This window comes from Panthera pardus, unplaced genomic scaffold (genome assembly GCF_024362965.1).
Source record: "Panthera pardus isolate Hobbes unplaced genomic scaffold, ASM2436296v1 HiC_scaffold_4, whole genome shotgun sequence".
In the NCBI taxonomy this organism is placed as follows: domain Eukaryota; kingdom Metazoa; phylum Chordata; class Mammalia; order Carnivora; family Felidae; genus Panthera; species Panthera pardus.
The window spans coordinates 18,554,902-18,573,283 of NW_026526969.1; the positions used below are offsets into that span (position 1 = coordinate 18,554,902).

At 52.7% G+C, this 18,382-nt stretch overlaps 1 protein-coding gene and 1 long non-coding RNA gene across 4 annotated transcripts in view; one reads left to right on the forward strand and one right to left on the reverse strand.

The window, feature by feature from the left end:
- Positions 1 to 11,430, reverse strand: part of ABCA3 (ATP binding cassette subfamily A member 3) — a 45,024-nt gene extending 33,594 nt beyond the window's left edge. The window contains exons 1-7 of the mRNA XM_053893957.1: positions 11,232 to 11,430; positions 4,396 to 4,603; positions 2,976 to 3,227; positions 2,228 to 2,310; positions 1,866 to 2,130; positions 926 to 1,053; positions 80 to 245 (exon numbers count right to left, since the gene is read on the reverse strand). Of these exons, the coding sequence (XP_053749932.1) occupies positions 80 to 245; positions 926 to 1,053; positions 1,866 to 2,130; positions 2,228 to 2,281 (613 nt within the window). The 5' untranslated portion in view covers positions 2,282 to 2,310; positions 2,976 to 3,227; positions 4,396 to 4,603; positions 11,232 to 11,430. The remainder of the gene's footprint in view (positions 1 to 79; positions 246 to 925; positions 1,054 to 1,865; positions 2,131 to 2,227; positions 2,311 to 2,975; positions 3,228 to 4,395; positions 4,604 to 11,231) is intronic.
- Positions 11,431 to 11,562: 132 nt separating this feature from the next.
- Positions 11,563 to 17,706, forward strand: LOC109278162 (uncharacterized). Of its 3 annotated transcripts, none has more exons than XR_008419134.1 (3): positions 11,563 to 11,849; positions 12,053 to 12,259; positions 15,684 to 17,706. It is a non-coding gene; the product is annotated as an uncharacterized LOC109278162 (long non-coding RNA). The 3 variants fall into 3 exon arrangements; XR_002085515.2 differs by having other exon boundaries at positions 15,687 to 17,706; XR_002085516.2 differs by lacking the exon at positions 15,684 to 17,706 and adding an exon at positions 13,849 to 15,213.
- Positions 17,707 to 18,382: the final 676 nt, after the last annotated feature.

The window sequence follows — 18,382 nt, forward strand, 5'->3', positions numbered from 1 at the left end:
AAAGAAAGGCAAGGTGGGACCCTCGCGATCACCAGGCAGTGGCCCAGTGAGGGATCCAGCCGCTGCCCGAGCTTCTCACCAGGTTCTCCGCCATCGGGGGACGCGGGTTCCCTTGGTCCTGGGTTTGGGAACAGTGGGAAAAGGGAAGTGGTGTGCCATCCTTCGGTCTCTTTCAGGAAAAAGGAGCCTGTTCGGGTCCACATGTAATTTCTTCGTGTGTAACTGAACCGTAAGTGGTATCTCACCTGTGGGACCAAAGATAAAGCCACTTGCTCTGATTGACAGGCACAGAGGCACACATCCGCGTCAAACCAGAGACCCATCAGGGGGCTCGGTGCCGTGAAGTCACCACCTCTCCTGCCCCTCACCAATGACACAGGGTCCCGGAGCGTCAGAGCGAGTGGTCCTGCCCAGGGCGGCGACAGGGGCCCCGCAGCCGAGCCCCCGCAGTGTTCTCGCCGTCTCGCTATCTACCTACAGGAACTCTGCACCTGAGGTGTCCCTGATAATCGGCGGAGGGCCGCAGAAATAATGCTCGGGGAACTGGACAGTCTTAATTAACCGGGTCTTAATGCCATCAGATGGGCAAAGGACTTCCTTTTGTTTGTTTAAATAGATAGCTGAAATTCTAATGCCGGGGTGGGCAGGTCCCAGGTGTCTGCTCCTTTCCCACCTGCCCCATCTGTGCACAGAGGCCTGGAGACACGGGGGGATGAGAGTCTGCAGTGCACTGCCTCCTTCAGGCTTCCTCCACCATGCAGCCTGCCAGGCTAGCACGGCACCGGGCGCCCTCCGAGGGGCCCGTGACAGTGACGCTGGCCCCGCAGCAAGGCCAGGTATCACCTCCCAGGCTGGCAGAGCCCCTTTGCAGGCCAGACTTGTTTTGGGGGAGGGAGAGCGGGGCTTTGTGGGGCGGGGTCCTCACCGCCAGCGGCAGGGGCTCCCTGCTGTGGTTGAAGGTGTGCTCGAACACTATGGCGGCCAGCACGTTGGAGGAGCGGTTGTCGTACCTGACGTAGTCCTCAAAGTCCTTCTCCGAGCGGAAGCCCCGAGCTGTGGGAAAGCCATGAGCTGCCCGAGCGCCCGTCCCACTCAGCACTCTGGCTGCTCCGGGTCACGTTCAGATCAAACACTGCACAGGTACAGGTTTCCTTTGGGCTTTGTCCGCCTGTCCTCAGGGGTCAGGGAGGCTTTCGTTTTGGGCAGAGAGACCGGCGGCCGAGGGCACTGGTGCCCCTCCCCTGGCCTCCCCCCCCACCCCATCTCGGAGACTGACCCCGAGCGGGGAGGCTGCGTGTGGGATCGGGAAGATGTGAGTGGATGCTAACGTAATGCGTCACACGGTTTCTCCGTCACCAGACCCTGCTCCACACGAAGGGCTTCCCGGTCATCACCCAGTAAGGGCCAAGGACCTCCCCCCGAGGTTACATTGCCTAAATCGAGAGGCGGGAAAGGGATCACGCTTTTCACACTGGAAGCAGAGCGAGGGAAGGCGACAGGCACGCGTACTGGGAGTGTCCCTCGGCAGGCTTCCTGATGCTTTCTGCTAGCGCTGTCCTCCCAGAACCACAACCCAGAAAAGGCCCCAGCACCACACACTCACGGCACACCTTGCCCCTGTAACGCAAGAGCCTTCCCGGGGCGTGGACGGCTGTTCCCACCACGAGTAATCGGGAGCGGTTCCAGAGCCCGTGCTGCTGCCGCGGGCACACACGGGGCTCCACTCTGCCCTCGCAAGTCTGGTCCCCACTCTACGACGAGTGACCCGCCAACGAGGGGCGATGCTGGTCTGGCCGCCGGCCGGGGCCGCTCGCCCGGGCCCGAGCCGCACGGCCAGATGCGACGGGATCCAGGGGACACCTCACCTCTCATGTTGATGACCAACGTCCTCCGCGCCGTCTCTGTGATGGTCTTCACGGCGTCGCTGTGGGACGGGATGTAGGCCAGCTCCCAGGCGTCGCCGGGAGGGGGGAAGCTGAAGAACAGGGGCAGCTCCCGGATGGACTGGCCAGGGTAGATGGTGGCGTTGGGCACGTTTTCCGACTGGATCTTCAAGCGGAGCCAGATCAGGATCCCAGAGAACAGCAGGGGCAGGAAGAGCTCCAGGACGGTGACCAGCACTCTGCGCTTCTGGAAGAGGAAGGGAGGGCGCGGCGGCGGGGGTCACGGCGGCCTCCCCGGGCCGCCCCTCCCGGGGCCCGGCGCCCGGAGCGCCCCGCACACCCACCTGCACCGTGTAGTTCTTCCAGAGCAGGAGCGCCAGCTGCCTGAGCGCCGCCATGTCCGCGCCCACCGGAAGGCCGGGTGCACCTGGGGGCCGGGAGACTCCCTCAGACGGGGCCCTCCTGCCGCGTCCCCCCTTCCCGGCCGCTGCGCGGTCGCCAGCGCTGCTCCGGCCGCTCCCAGAGAAGGCGCACTCCAGGGCGGTGACCGTCTCCTCCCGAGATGCACCCTCAGAGACGGGCTCTATGTGCCACGCGCTGCTGGCGCGGAGTGACCACCACCCAGGTGTCCTCTGTGTCCTCTGTGCTTGCTGCCTCTCCGCTCATCCCCCCTCCCTCGGCTTCCCTGGCCACGCTCACAGAACCAGCGAGAGCAGAGAGCGGCGCGGTGGGGAAGACAGGCCGGGGAGGGGGCCTCACCCTGCTGACCGGGAGCGGACACGGTAGGCGGACAGGTGGGCAGAACAATGGCACGGCGCCAGCTCTCCCGCCTTGAACGCTCGGGACCAGTTTTTCCTGCTTTAACCGTGAACGCTGCTATGTGGCCTCCCCGTGACAGAAAGAAGATCTCCAAAGAAAACCCGCCCCGTGGCACAGTGGGATATCGTATCTAACACCGGTGCGCAGAGCTGGGCAGAACCGAGAGCGGGGGGGGGGCGTTGTAAAGGCCTCCCTCCATCTGGGGAAGTGCATTTCCCTAGGCCTCTGGGGTCTAGTGTGAGCAGAGACACGGGGCCCAGGTGAGACGCTCACCTGCTACAGAAGGAGGTGGTGTCAGTTAGCTCAGGAAGATCCCACAACGCCCAGGACACGGCAGTACCGCCTTCCGGAAGCTGCTGGCATGAAGGCTGGGGGCGGACCAGGCTGCTCAGACCCAGGGTGGGCACGTGGGCGGTGGAGGTGGGGACACCCCAGAGCACTCCTGGTTCCCGTCCACACGGCCAGGTCGCGGGGGGACCTTTGAGGGGCCCTTCACGGCTCACAGTCCTTCAGGTGAGGAGACGCCTGTGTGACACACGCGGAAAGTTCTGAGTTCAACGAAGTGGCTCCGCACACGGGCGGAAACAACCCCACACAACCAGGGGCAGTTAAGAGGTGCGAACGCTCGGACAAATGGCTAGGGAACCGTTCCTCCGTGAGTGCACCGCACGCTAACACCACCACCCGGAGAAGCCGCCGGGAGACCCTGCAAGCGGAGTGAGAACTCGTGGGTTTTCTTAAAAAGGCCAACTTTGGGGCGCCTGGGTGGCTCAGTCGGTTGAGCGGCCGACTTCGGCTCGGGTCATGATCTCGCGGTCCGTGAGTTTGAGCCCTGCGTCGGGCTCTGGGCTGACAGCTCAGAGCCTGGAGCCTGTTTCGGATTCTGTGTCTCCCTCTCTCTGACCCTCCCCCGTTCATGCTCTCTCTGTCTCAAAAATAAATAAACATTAAAAATAAAATAAAAAAAAAAAAAAGGCCAACTTTACATTTGGCCTCAGTCGGTCAGAGTCATTTCCAGGAAAGCTCTTTTTAAAATGAAACTCTTGCTTTCTTTAGTTAAGTGGCGGCGCAGATCCGTCTAACAATGCTCAAAATTGATGCGTTCGAGAGTAGTCAACAAATACCGGTAGAGAGCGCAACTCAGAGAAGTTACTTACAAATTAACCTAAGATACGCTTTTAATTAACTGCATGGTTAAAACGTGAAGGCATGAAAGCTGAAATAGTATGGAGTGCTATGAAGTAGTGACTTAATAAATTATCCAAATTCTTTCAAAATTAACAAGGTGGAAAAACTGTCCTAAAATCAGTTGTGGACAGTTAATAAAAGAGCAGTGGTTTCGTGAGACCCGTGAGGGCCTGTGGTTTATAAAAGGTTTCCAGAAGCGGGTTAGGCTAAGACGGGAAAGCACTTCCTCAAGCGGGGCCCGTCATCCCCAGGACAGGCGGACGGGCACCCAGCCGGGTTGAACTTTCTTCCTCTACCAAGATGGAAATACAAAAAGGTCACGGTTCAAGGAAGTCTTCTGGTCAGAGAAGTAGAGGACTTCCTTTGCTGGGAAAGTCTGGCCAAGAAAGGACACATCCCCGTGCTTAATCCTGCCTCTCCCGGCTGAGGGCTGGGGAGGGCACAAGGTTAGACCGAGCGTGTTCCCGCAGTCCCTACGAGGCGACAGCAGCACCCGCGAACTGACCTGGGTCCTGGCAGAGGCTCCCGGCCGCGGTCTCCCTCCAGGGCTACGGCACGACTGGCTGGGAGGATGCAGCTCTGTTTCGAGGGCTCTGGGGTGGGGCCTGCGGGCCTCTCGAGTGCGGCAGGGTGGCTGACGCCTCACGGGACATCAGGAGGGGCCCGGGGCTCGCTGGCATGACTCTTGGGCACCTCTGGGCAAAGGGAGGGCTCTAGAGCAAAACGTGGAAAGCGATCATGGAACACCTCTCACCAAGTTAGAAAACGAACAGCAAAACGGATTGCAAGTGTGTTACTTAAGACAGAGCAGATCCGATAACAGAGAAAGAAGGATTCAGGGGGACAGAGGCCGCAGGGGTGGGTCTTCGTTCCCCCCGATGCATGGAGAGAGAAGCATTCACATCATTTTTATGCTTCTAGAGCTCCTCTAGCCCTAGCTTCGGCCGTCTCCACTCTTACAAAGAGAGGAGGAAGCACCTGACCCGGGATCGCACAGTAAGAAAGCTGCAGAGCCAGGACGTGACCCTCCCTGCCTGTGTTCCTAACTACCACATCCCCGTGGATCCTGAAAGTAGTCGACATCTTTATAAAATCACATGTGTCGCTCCCACAATGTAACATTAGAAATCACACAGAAAATACTCCTGGAGCCCCGCCACTTTGATAGGTGTTTATTTCTGTGTCTGTCCGGCACCGGGCCCGTGGCCTCACGCACGCCCGGCGCCATCCAAAGTCCCAACCGATGCCGTACTTGCTTCCGGTCTGCTCCAGCGAAAAGAAATTTAAAGGAGATTCCCAGAATTACAAAATCTGGGAAACTTTCTGGTTATGAAAGCAAAGGTACATGAGGAAAGGAAGTTAAAAGTTGCTTCAAACACTCAACGCGGAGGCACAGTGTCCCCAGAAGTGGCGGTGACGGCGACCTGGAGCCAGCCCCGCGCCTTCCACCCCACGGCAAACACTCAGGCGGGGGCCACTTGCAAAGCCGCCACCTCCGCCCCATAAGAGCCGCTGAGAACTTCCCCTGTGGGGCTCCCTTCGCTCCTCAGGGGCAGAGCCACGAGGGGAAGGGAAAGCTTCCCCCCGCCCCCACTAAAAGCTTTGTTTGTTCACTGTTAAAATATTAAACTTTTCACAAAGCGTTGAGTATTTCGATGTTTGCTTTTTAGGTGAGTCACTGAATTGGTCCACAGTCAGCGCACACTGTGGCCTGCTAGCTCCTGAGGGCTCTCAGAGTGGCGCACAGGATTCCTCTACAAATGGTTTTTCCAGCAACTTGCGTGCGTTCGAGACCTGTGGGTCGTGCTAGTTCACGGGCACTGTGACTGTGCAGATGCCTCGCTGGCGGGGTTCTTCAGGGTGTGCCGAGACGCCCACGCACCTCCACTGCCTCACCTGTGCTTTCCCATTCTGGGCTGGAACATGTCCCCACCCACCCCGTCTGTGTGCTCGTGCAAAACCAGGTTTCATTTCAGCCGATAAGAAACAGGGTGGCATTAATGCTTTCAGAGAGGTCACTGCCGAGGCGGCCTCGAGACCAGCAAGGGGAAATGGCCAGAGCCCCGGTGCAGGGCACATGCCCTTGGGTCACGAGCTCCTGTCACATCCTGAGCTCAGTGCATCTCCTCCCAGGGGAGCCTAAGTCTGCCCAGGCTGGAGGACGGCATGGTGAGAAGTAGGGGGGGGGGGGGGTCTCCATAAAGCTGGGCCTCCCTCCGTGTGTCACACAGGGAGCAGAAAAGCACATCCGTTCCACGGGCGTGGAACAGAGACAGGGCCTTTCTGGTGGCGCTGGCCGGGACTCGGCGCTTTTCCTGAGGAGTCAGGTTGGTGAGGACCTGTCTCAGCTAGGGAGGCATTTCCTCATCGACACGGGGAGTCCACAACAGTCATTGGTAGTAAAGGCCTACGTGTGTACACGCCAAATAGGTACTTAATTAATGCTTGTGGGTAGAATCTTCTACGATACACAAGACAAAAAAGCATTGATTCATCCAACAGACATCTGCCAAGTTCTCGCTGTGCAAGGGGTGCCGAGGGTTTGGAAATGGGAATCACAACATTCCTAACCCAAGATGCTCACAGCCTGCGAACGCGTACGTGTACCGTAAGTGCCGTGGCTCGAGCCAAAGGAGGCGTCGGGAGATTCTGGAGAAGATCGGGTTTATTGTGTGCGTGCGCACGATGTGGGGGAGGGAGGCTCTGGGAAGGCTCCTGGGGTGGGTGACAAGGGAGGCCAGTCTCGAGTGTCCCAGTAGCTGGGGGGGGGGGGGGGCAGGATAAGATCACGGAAAAGTGGAAGAGTATGTGGTGGGGAGCGGCCGTAGTTCTTAGCGCCTGGGGAGGGAGCAGCAGGGAATGAGCCAGAAAGGGAAGTGGACTGAGGCCTCAGACACTGTGCCGCTGTGCCGAGAAGGCAGCGGGGTTGGGGAAGGGCAGTAATGCTGCTCCTCAGTTGTTGATCCACGATCTCTGGGTTGTTTTGCAGGGAGGTGCCCAATGAACATGAAAATGTCTATTTCAATGGATTCTGCAGACACAGTGTCTTAATACCAATAAATAAACACCGTAAAACACAGGCTGAAAACAGCAGGCACGTTCATAGAGTCTGGTGCCTGCCAGTGAACCCCACTACTGAGCTGTGAGTTGGGGGAGCAAGACGACCTACTAGAATAGACGGTGACAAATTGCACTTGTTAAGTATTTTTCTTTAAAACTGAGGGACAAATGGGCTTTACCGACACTCAGTACACGAAAGGACCGTGGCAGTCCTGCTGGCCTGTGTGTTGGGGGCCACGCACCCCGGGGGGCAGGAGGGGCTCTGAGACACGGCGTGGCCCTGGGCCCCTGCCCACCGCTGTGCTTGGAGCCTCGCCCCCGTCTTGGGGCTTCACATGACTCGGGATATGATGCGTTGTGCTCAATTAAAACAAACGAAATCACAGCTGAAGCTTTCTGATACTTTGTCGGGACTTGGGAAGTGACCGTGAACACCGTCAGTGACCGGGAGGCTCATTGGTTATCTCAGGACTCAGCACGTAAGGAGGAAATGCAAACTCTCTTCCGAGAGGCCTTTTCTTTTACTCAATGGCGAATGACTGCGTGAGTATGTCAGCTAGCTGATTTCTTTTAAGCCAACACACTCGAACCTGTCCCTTCAAAGAAAAGGTGACAAGGCGTGAGAGCTGCGGCTTTTCAAACTAAACCCCAGAGCTCGGAAGGGTGTTTGGAGTGGGTGTCCGCTGCAAGAGAGCCATCTACACACACGCTCATACCCACACTCCAGGAACGTCGGGCGCCAGAAGCTTCCCTGCCCCGACAGCCCCTGAACGCCTAGGGCCCCAAGAACCCTCGCAGGCTGATAAGCAGGCAAGTCTCCCAGCTGGGAGCGCGGTCTGTGTGGCTTCACAAGTGACGCTGTGAACATGGCATTTCCCTGTGACACCACCAGAACCAGGAACTGAAATACACAGAACCCAGAGCCAGACCTGCCGACCAGGGGACTCAGGTTTCACCAAGGCTTCATAAATGGGATGGAGTTGGTTAAACATCCGACTTCAGCTCAGGTCATGATCTCGCGGTCCGTGGGTTCGAGCCCAGTATCGGGCTCTGTGCTGACAGCTCAGAGCTTGGAGCCTGCTTCAGGTTCTGTGTCTCCCTCTCTCTCTCTCTCTCTGCCCCTCCCCTGCTTGCTCTCTCTCTCTCTCTCTCTCTCAAAAATAAATGAACATTAAAAAAATTAAAATAAATGGGATGGAGACTTGCTCACAAGGCTTTCTTTTAGAAACAACATACGAGGGTGGTGCCTGGCTGGCCTTGTCGGCAGAGCACACAACTCTTGATCTGGGGGTTGGGAGTTCAAGCCCCAAGCTGGGCAGAGAGATTACTTAAAAAAATAATCATAAAAACGGCACGTTTTTAAGGTTGGTCTGGTAGCGTCAATATGTGGAACAAATTTAATCGTGTTTGCTTTGCCTCTTGTCCCTTTAAAAGGTCTGTATTTCTGTATGTATTTAGGTCTGTGATTTTCAGGACACTAGTACACGGCTCTACTTAACAAATAAATAATTAAAACCCATGGGGTACAAGCTCAAATTCTTTGATGCATATCAGCACACAAGAAACAGCTGGTGGACGATGTATTTACCCGAGTGGCCCCTGCATAGATGAGGTGGGGACAGATCCACAAGCCTTGGTCATTGTCCGAGAGCCGCCGGAGGCTGGGTTCAAGGCTGTGGTCACTTGCATTGGACCGCCAGTGGTTTGCTGGCCTCGCGCTCACCAGCACCGCCCACCCCATCCAGGGTGTCCCCTTAGGGTCGCAGAGCTCCGAGTCTATAGTGAAGCTCGTCACCTGGCAGGGCTTGGTGGGGTGTACTTTTAAGTCAAAGGTGTGGCCCAGGAGAGAGTCCCACAAAGCCTGTGCTAGCTCCTGTTTCCCTCAGCCCTGCTGGAGCCTTGGTCCCATCCCTGTTCTGTCCTGCCTCTCTAGGTGGAGGAGATGAGGTAATGAGGCACTTGAGGGCCCCCAGGGAGAGGTAACCACGGCTCAGGCTCATTACTCGGCTCCTGCAAAGGTACCTGTCTGCCTGTTGACTCTGAATCTCTGAGCCATTCGGGGGATGAGCAAAGCCCAAGTCTCCCGGGACAGGGACAGTGGGACAACACCATACACTTTCCCACAGGGGCCTGGGACTTTTGGGGTTTTGTCTTCTTGGAAAATCGTTTCCCAGTCCGGTCCAAGCCCCTCTGAGAAGCAGCCGTGGACATCCTGGCTGCACGACAGAATATTCTGGGGGTGCTTCAAGACAGAAACTGACATCAGAGGCCCACTCCAGAAGATTCTAGGCTCTGGTCTGGGCACGGGACTCATTCCTGGGTGATTCCTTTTTCTTTTTAAGTTTATTTATTTTGAGAGAGAGAGAGAGGGTGTGTGCAAGCATGAGCGAGTGGGGGAGGGGCTAAGAGAGAGGGAGAGAGAGAATCCCAAGCAGGCTCCCCACAGTTACTGCAGAGCCCAACTTGGGGTTCACTCTCATGAACCACGCAATCATGACCTGAGCTGAAATCAAGACTCAGATGCTTAACTGACCGATGTGCCCAGGCTCCCCCGTTCCTGGCGATTCTGACACGCAGTCAGGGTTCAGCTCTGGCGCCTCAGCCTCTGGACGCCTGCGGCAGCTTTGCTGATGCCTCGCTTGCTACTTATCTCAACCTGTCTTACGTCACAGCTACTGGTGAATAAATCATACTCTAGCAACATCCTAAGGGCCCCAAGAGCAGGGATCACATCCAATCGGTCTTTCCGTCATGCTAGAGCCTTGCCCATCCTTCTCCCCAGACTTCTAGAATGCTTTCCCCCTCACTGACTCGAGAGCGGATAGGTCTACTGTCGTCGTGGGAAGCAGGGCTAGAGAACAAACAGTCACGGAGGGAGTCCTCCCTGGGCCTTCCCACTCGAGACCAAGTCAAAACAGGTTCCCAGGAGACCGGCACATGCACCGTGTAAGGCTAGTGTCTTTGAAGGAACAACCTGAGCTGCTCTGTCTTGTTCAAATGGCTGTCTCATCAGGATGATGGGAGATGGCCTCGGAGGGGGAACGATGTCATCCTGTTTGCCAGATGTGATGACCAAGTGTGCCGTGAAAAAAAAAAAATCTGCAAGGAGTTGAAAAACAGGTGAGGGGATTCCCAGGCCATCCATTTTTACCTGTTCTCCTTTTTTTTTCTTATTTTCCCTTGACACGAACTTTGTAAAACAACCTTTATCCTTTCAGGTTTACAAAAGGCAGCCCCAAAACGTTCCCAATCAAATGACACAGGTGTTCAGTAGGAAAAAAAAGCCAGGCTGACTTTCATTTGCACCTTGCCCAGGCCCTGGCTCTGTCTCAGGGTGTCAGCCACCCATTCAACAAGCGTTTCTTGAGTGCCTGTTATGTGCCAGACTCTGGCTATGTGCTGGGAATGCGAGCCCGACAAGATCCAGTCGTGGCAGTAAGTGGGCTCGAAGTTCAGGAGGCAAAGGAGCCAGCACACAGAAATAAACCCTGTAAGGTGATGGGCTTTAATTAGGCGACGTCCAAGGAAGTGACCAGGGCACTCATTCATGAACCAAATATACACCTGTCCTAAACCCTGGTGCAGGAGACAAAACCGGCCCTCATGAAGCGACAGCGTACTGTCTGAACGCCAACACAGGTGTAAACGCAAATTCATACCGACTCCAGAGGTTACTGAGAGCGGTCGCAGGCCTCTCCACCCAGGCCAGGCGTCCCTGCCTTTCTGTCCACCACACAACTCCCACCATGAACAGTGGACCCCTGGCCCCCCATTCTGGCTCCCGGGAATGAGGCGGACTCCAGGGTGGGGAAGGACTCCCACCCACACTGGGAATCTCTCTGAACGAGGGATGAGCCAGCAGCATCCCGGCGGCCCTGCCGGGGCTCCCGGCCTGAGGGCTGCAAGGCTCTGGCGGGCGGATGCTCCGGGTGCCTCAGGACCAAGGCCAGCGGGTGCCGCCTGTGCCCCCTCCCGGGCTCGGCACAAAGGGTGCGGCGGCGCGTCCAGCTCGGGGGCCGGCGGGAGGGAGACGCTCTCGAGGAGGGGGACACGCCCAGAGGCTCGGCCCGAGGGGAAGCCAGAGTCCCGGTGGCCAGGCGCTGCCTCCACGGGAGGTGCACCTGCCGCGCCGGGGCGGGGTGCCGGGAGGGGGACGGCCGCAGAGTGATGGGCGGGGGGAGGGGGGAGGGGGGCGGCCACGGCAGGAAGGCGGCCGGGCGGGGGGCTGCCGCGAGCCTCCGGAGCAAGCGAGCGCGCGTGGCGGGTCCCGGCGGCACTCACCGACCCTCGGCGCCAGGGCGGCGGCGGCCGGCGCGCTGCCCTCTCGCGGGGTCCCCGGCCTCGGGCCCGGCTGCGCTCGGCCTCGCGGCGGCGGCGGCGACGACCGCCGGTGGTGACAGCGGCTGGGCCGCCCGGCTGGGAGGGGGCACCTGCAACCCGCGGCGGGGCTGACCGGGCGGCTCGAGCTCCTGCAGGGGGCGCGCCGGCCGGCTCGCGCGTGCGCAGTACGCCAACCCTGCGGGTGCCCGGCCCGCCCGGACGCCCCGCCCCGCCCGCGCCTGCGCAGACCCCGCGCACCCGCGCGCGACCGGCAGGGGGCGCCGGGCTCCCGGCGGGGTTAGGGCAGAGCGGGGCGGGGCGTCGTGGCGTGCACCTGCGCTTCCAGCGGCTGCCGCAGTCGCTTCCCGAACCTCGACCTTCCCCGGCCGTTCAGCCATTGCCCCCAGCACTGTTCTTCTTTGAGCGCGGGCCCCGGTGTCGCTGAGGGAGGGAGAGTGGCCGCCTCGGGCCTGGCTCGGACTGCCGGCCGGGCGGGGAGGCCCTGGGAGCTCTGGACAGAGGGGGAGGAACCTTCTAGAAAACGGCCGCAGGGAGGGTTGGAAGGCCCAGCATCCTGCGGTGTGTCCAGGGTCGTGGGGCGGAGAGGAGAAGGGCGGGGAGGCCTGCGGGTGGTGATTCAGGGTCGGGGTCACCTCAGCAGGAAGGTCGTGGGTTAGGGTGGTTAAAATCAGAAACAAACCGAGACCAGCCTTGCAGGGTCCCTGAGCAGACAGAGCCAGTTTAGTCCTGGGAGCAGAGCTTATTGTGGCCTCTTTTGGCAGGTTGAACTTGACTTGGATCATTTCTTGCTGTGCCTCTGGAAATGATGAGCAAAACGTGAACTATGTGCCGAGGTTGACAGATGGCCCCCGAAAAGTGCAATGTTGTAACGAAGCGCTGTGAGGAACAGTCTCCGCTGTCCCGCTGTGCGAGCTGCTCTATTACAATATATCCCCCGAGCTTCCTTCCTGGTCTGCAAATTCATTTTGGTGCGTGCACAATAAAGTTTGGCTGATTACGACTTCGGTGATTCATTGGTTTTACTTTGGCTGTTTTGAGCCTTTGACAGGGTCCGGGTCACCTCCGACGGGAGGGTCCCTCAGGAGGGATACGGGTCAGCCTGGGGGCATCTGGAGCTGAGAGGGTCCTGAGGTTGAGTTGGGGTCGACCATGGATGGGAGTGTCCCAAGGCAGGGGCAGAGTCACCTGGTGCAGACAGGTCCTGAGGCTGCCCAGGGATCCCCTGGGGGGCGGTGAGGTCGCGTGGCAGGGGCGGGGCGGGACTGGGCGAGGGGCTGGGGCCTGAGTCTCGTGCGCGGGGCAGGGAGGCGCGGGGCCAACAGTCGCCGCGGGCCGGCCCGCTCGGGTCCCCAGTGCCCGGACTGAGCGCTGCCAGGGGCCTACGACTCCGGACCTCGGCACCAGAGGCGCACCTGCAGCTCAGCGGCCCGGCGGCGGGGCTTCCCCGCAGCGGTCCCGGGGACGCACCTGGGGCGCCGCCTGCTGCCAGCCCGGCTCCGGCCGCTCCCAGCGCATCTCCGCGACCGGGACGCGGCCGATAGAACCGTAAAGTAATGACCCCAGTCTGGAGGCTTCTGCCCCAGCCACCCAAAGACTCCCGAGGATTAGTGATTGAGGGGCCCCTTGTCTTTTACCATCTGAAGTGGTGCTGTTTACTTACTCATTTGTTGGCTTTCCTTCCCTCTGTCTCCCTCACTACAACGTGGGCTCCAAGAGACAAGGGACTTTGTCTACTTCATGGCTACATCTCAGGGTCCCAGAATGCCTGGCACAGAGGCGGCACTTGGTAAATAGTTGCTGAATGAAAGAGTGAGAAGACCTGGCTTCACATCTGGCCCTGGCCCTTTAACTGGTGCGGGCACGTCATTCGACTTTTCAGAACCTCCATCTCCTATCCCTAAAATCAAAGTGATGATACTAGTCATACCGAACTCGAAAGTATTTTGTTTTAGGGTCAAATGAGAAAACGCATAAATGCTTATCACAATGCCTGCCGCACACATGCAAAAGAAATGATAGTGCCACGTGGGTATAGCTAGAGACTCCCAAAGGCTGGTCTCTATAATGAGCATACAAAACCCCCATAACAAAAACAAGAAAAACCACATCAACCAACCAAACCAAAAAACCACCCCCAAACAAAAACAAAAGAACTGAATGCAATTATAAGAGTGGTGTGTGTGTGTGTGTGGGGGGGGATTATTAATGGGTCGCAAGCATCTTAAAGACCCTCTCTCCCCATCACCCCCTCCCTCCCAACCCAAGTGTCTGCCGGGAGACTCCGTAAGCCTGGCTGACTAGCCTCTTCCTCATTCAATCTTTCTTTCAAGAACCAATCCTTGCCATTTCTAAGTTATATTGGTTACACCTTGCAATCTTTTTTCCATCCCTTTCTAAACCTGAGAGCATTCTGCATAACCAAATCCAGGATCAGAGCTGGCTGACTCAGACTTCCCTCAGACAGAAGGGAAGGTGGGGGTACAGGAAGAGGGAGCATGCAGACCAAGACGGACACATGCGGAGTACTAACTTACACCTTTGTTCTTAATCCTGTTAGGGTGCTCGCATGGTAACTATTATCAGCCATTGTAATCACGAACTGAGAGGGTATGAAGGTCAATGGCAAAGGAAGATGTTCTGTGGGAAGATTCCAGGCTCTGGGCACTTGGTCAAGAACAACTGTGCGCAGAGGGCTGGACCCTTCTGGTATTTGTCAACAATCACGTCTCTGCTCGAGGCCCACTAAGCCTAGGTGCTCCATCCGGTGTCCTATTCCAAGTGGAGGTCCAGATAAGGGTCGGAATTTGTTCAGAGTTACACAGTAGAGGTGAGACCAGGAGCCAGGCAGTCAGGTTCCGGGACTCTTTTAACAGTCTCTGGTATGTAAATTACATTCAAATAGCGTGAAAGCATGCCAAGAAATTGCATGGAATTCTCCTTGGGAGTCCTGTGGCTCAGACATTTGTCAAGATTGATGGCAAAAGTTAAAGCCCATGGTGACACTCATAAGCAAAGCTATGGCTTTACAAAAGGCACTAAACCTTGTCATGGCAAAAGTCGGCTGGCACGTATATATACTTACACACACTAATGCATCTTAAAAATGAAACCAATACGTCAGCAGCTATTTCTTTTGCAGAGGTACAAACACTATCTCCCTGCCTAACTGTAACTATATATGCTTATATATGTACTTTCTTGTACAGCAGTACCTAAGTTGGTGGTAGTCAATGCAGAATTTTTAGAATAGGATTTCTCTGAATGTTTCCATGGGATTCACGCTAGACCAAGGGTTATACACATACTCCTTCATTCCGTGATGCAGAGGAATTAATATTGTAGTGGTTAAAATATGGTTACGGACTGTGGCCACGCACCCTTAAATCCCAGCTCTTAATGCCTGACGTAACCTCCCTGTACCTTGGTTCCCTTATGCAAAGTGGGGATCACACAGTACTCACTTCCTAGGATTGTCGTGAGCATTCACAGCACGAAAACACACAGAATACTTCGAAAAGTGTTTGGCACTTAGCGAGGGTCCAGTTCCTAGTTTGGGGGAGCTTTTGAGTAAAGCCTTCTATTAATAATTTGTATATAGGTTCTTGGGTAAAAAAAAAACAAACGTTTTTTGTGTGTTTGAAAATAAACATTAATTTTACTTAGGTAAAACCTTAGAAATAGGATTGTTGAATTGTATGGAAGCGTGTGTTTAGCTTTAAAAGAAACCACAAGAAACTGCCAAAATATTTTCCCATGTGACTGTGCCATTTTGCATCACCCCTGGCGGTATATAAGAAGTCCAGTCGCTCTGTAACTTTGCCACCTCTTAAAATTTTTTTTTCAGCCATTCTAGTAGCTATGTAGTAGTATTTTATTGTGGTTCAAATTTGCTTTTCCTAATGACTGATAATGCTGAGCATCTTTTCATGGGCTGATTTGCCATATATATATATATATATATATATATATATATATATATATATGTATATATATGTACATATATATGTATGTATGTATATATATATATCCTTTTTGAACATCTTTAAAAATTGGGTTTTCTTACTGTTGAATTTTGAGAGTTTTATATACTCTGCATGCAGCTCCTTTGTCAGATCAGCAATTTACAAATATTTTCTCCCAATCTGTGCCTTGTTTCTTCACTCTGTTAATCTTTTGCAGAGAAAAAGGTTTCAATTTTGATGAAGTCTGATTTTTCAAATTTTCTTTTATGCTTTTGGTGTCGTATCTCAGGAATCTTTGTTTAATCTGAGGTCATGGGAGACATTTGTGTGTGTGTGTGTGTGTGTGTGTGTGTGTGTGTGTGTGTGTGTGTTAGAAGTTTTAGGGTTTTAGGCTTTGCAATTAGGTCAATGCCCTATTTTTTTTTTTAAGTAGGCTCCAAGCCCAGCCTGGAGACTAATGCAGGGCTTTGAACTCACGACCCTGAGATCAAGGCTGGAGCTGAAATCAAGAGTCAGATGCTTAACCGACTGAGCCCCCCCAGGTACCCCCCAATGCTCTATTTTGAATTCATTTTGTATAATGGATTGAAGTACCGACCAAAGTGGAGGTTTACTCCTGCGCCCCAAACGTGGATTCCAGCTGTTCCACCACCATCCGTGCAAAAGACACTTCCTTTTCCACTGATCTGCCCTTTTGTGGAAAATTGACCACATGTGTGAAGATCTATTTTTGGACTCTTCTGTTCCATTGATCTGTGTATCTTTAATCTTTCAGTCCAGGATTTTGTGTGTTTTTTCTGTAAAGCGCCTGGTAGCACATTTTTTAGGTTCTGCATGCCAAGAGGCAACATTCAGGACATCATACAGATACTTGTTATAGAAGACACAAGTTTCCACAAAAATTTTATTAGTGACATTTGTATAATTGAAAATGTATATTTTTTGCAATATGTATCTACTAATGAGAAAAATGAAGTTCTTTTTTTTTTTATGGGATAACATATTGCTTTGCTGGGGTTCAAAGGCAGCATCCCCTACCATCAAAATTTATTGTAAACCTTCATCTGTTAAAACTGACTTGTAATAAGATTTCGTGTGTTTCACCATGAATATGATTTCAATGGAGTGTATTCATGGCTTGAATGGCATTTATAGAATTCGGTTAGATTCCTCTCTTGATATTTGCCTTTTAGCATGTCATTACATTATAGATTAATCGCCACCAATTGAAGGTGAGGCAGAAACTCTTCAAACGCAGTTAAATGGATTTTGAAATATGAGGATTTCCTTTGTACTTACACATCGAGTAAAAATATGGAAAAAATGCTGCTGGAACTGTAGTCTGAGCTTGGAAGATATATCTGCTGTGAATTTGTGTGGGAATGGAGATTTCATTTCTTGTTTTATCTTTTGATAGCATGCGAAGTGCTTACAATGGTTTGCGATTACTTGTGATTCAAACAATGTTGGCTGTGATTTAAATGACTGTACTGCAGTGTAAGCTTCACACATGAGCGCTGTAAAAGCTAACTTCAAAGCTATTCATTGTTCAGTAACAGTGGTTGAGGGCAGATCTTCCAACCATTAAAAGGAGTCAAAACCAATCTTAACTTTGTAGGCTGGGCTGTAGTGGGTTGAATTTGGCCCATGGGCCATAGTTGGCTTGCCTGTGGTTCAGCTAATATTATATTGTCATGATTAGTGTAGCTTTAATGAGGTAGTATGTGTCCAATTTTGTACCTCTTTCAAAATGATTTTGACTATTTTATTCCCTTTGCCATTTCATATGATTTTTTTTCATTTCATATGAATTTTAAAGTCAGCTTGTTGGTGCCTACAAACTATAGTGGAGAGATTTTGATTCAGATGGCACTAAATCTAAAATTCAGTGTGAGTAGAAGTGATGTCTTAATAGTACAGACTTCTCTAGTCCATGAATATGGTATGCCTTTCCATTTATTTCTTAAAACAACAAAAAAACCTTTCATTAGTGTTCTTTCATCTAGATTCTGCACATATTTTGATTTATTCCTAAGTATTTCATTTCATCAGTATTGTCATTATCACAAATAGTACCTTGAAAAAACTTTGGGTTTCCATGTGTTCTTTACTAGTATATAGAAATACGATCAATTTTTGTATACGTACCTTGTCCCCTAGGACCTTGCTAAACATACTTATTAGTTGTAAAAAAAATTTTTGTAGACTTCTTGGGAATATCATGACATCCGAGAGTAAAGACTTTTCTTTTTGCCTTATTATTATGTTTTTAGTTATATGTCACCCTTATAATATTTTTTTCTGGATTTGGTATCAAGGTAATGCTGACATCATAAAATGAGTTGGAAAGTAGTCTCGCTTTTTCCAAGTGCTGGAAGAGATTGTATAGAATTAATACTGTTTCTTCCTTAAATGTTTGTTAGAATTTGCCAATAAAACCATCTGATTCTGGATTTTCTTTCTTGGAATGTTTGTAACTATGAATACAATTTCTTTAGTAGAAATAGAACTATTCAGGTTACCTATTTCTTCTCGAGTGAGTTTTGGTAGGTTATGTCTTTCAAAGAACTGATTTCACCTACGTTGTTAAACAAACAGGCATCAATGCTGTTATTGATATTTCTTCAGTTAATTTGAAATGTTTTATCACATACTAAATTCCCATGTATACTTTGGTGGATATATACAGATTCTTCTTCTTTTTTTTTTATTGAGCTGTTACTATCCTAGTCTGGTATTTTTTAATTACTGAAGTTATAGAACAATAAATTGAATTTTTGGATAGTTCCTGGTCATTATCTGTCCCTTTCAGAATTTTCTTGCCTAATTTCACACCTTTGTGATTCATATGAACTTCTGAATCTGTTTGTTAAAAATCTTGTCGAAATCTTTACTGGCACTATGTAAACTTTATAGAACTATTTAGGAGAATTATATCTTCATATGGACTCTTCCTATGCAAAGACAAGATCTGTCTCTCCCATTTACTTGACCCTTTTCTTATGTCTCTTGATAAGAGTTCTACATTTTTCTCTGTAAAGGTATTCTTCATATAGGTCATATGGGCATATTTGTCATTACATTTCTTCCTACATGTTTTCTTCTGGTGTTGCTATTGAAAAAATGCTC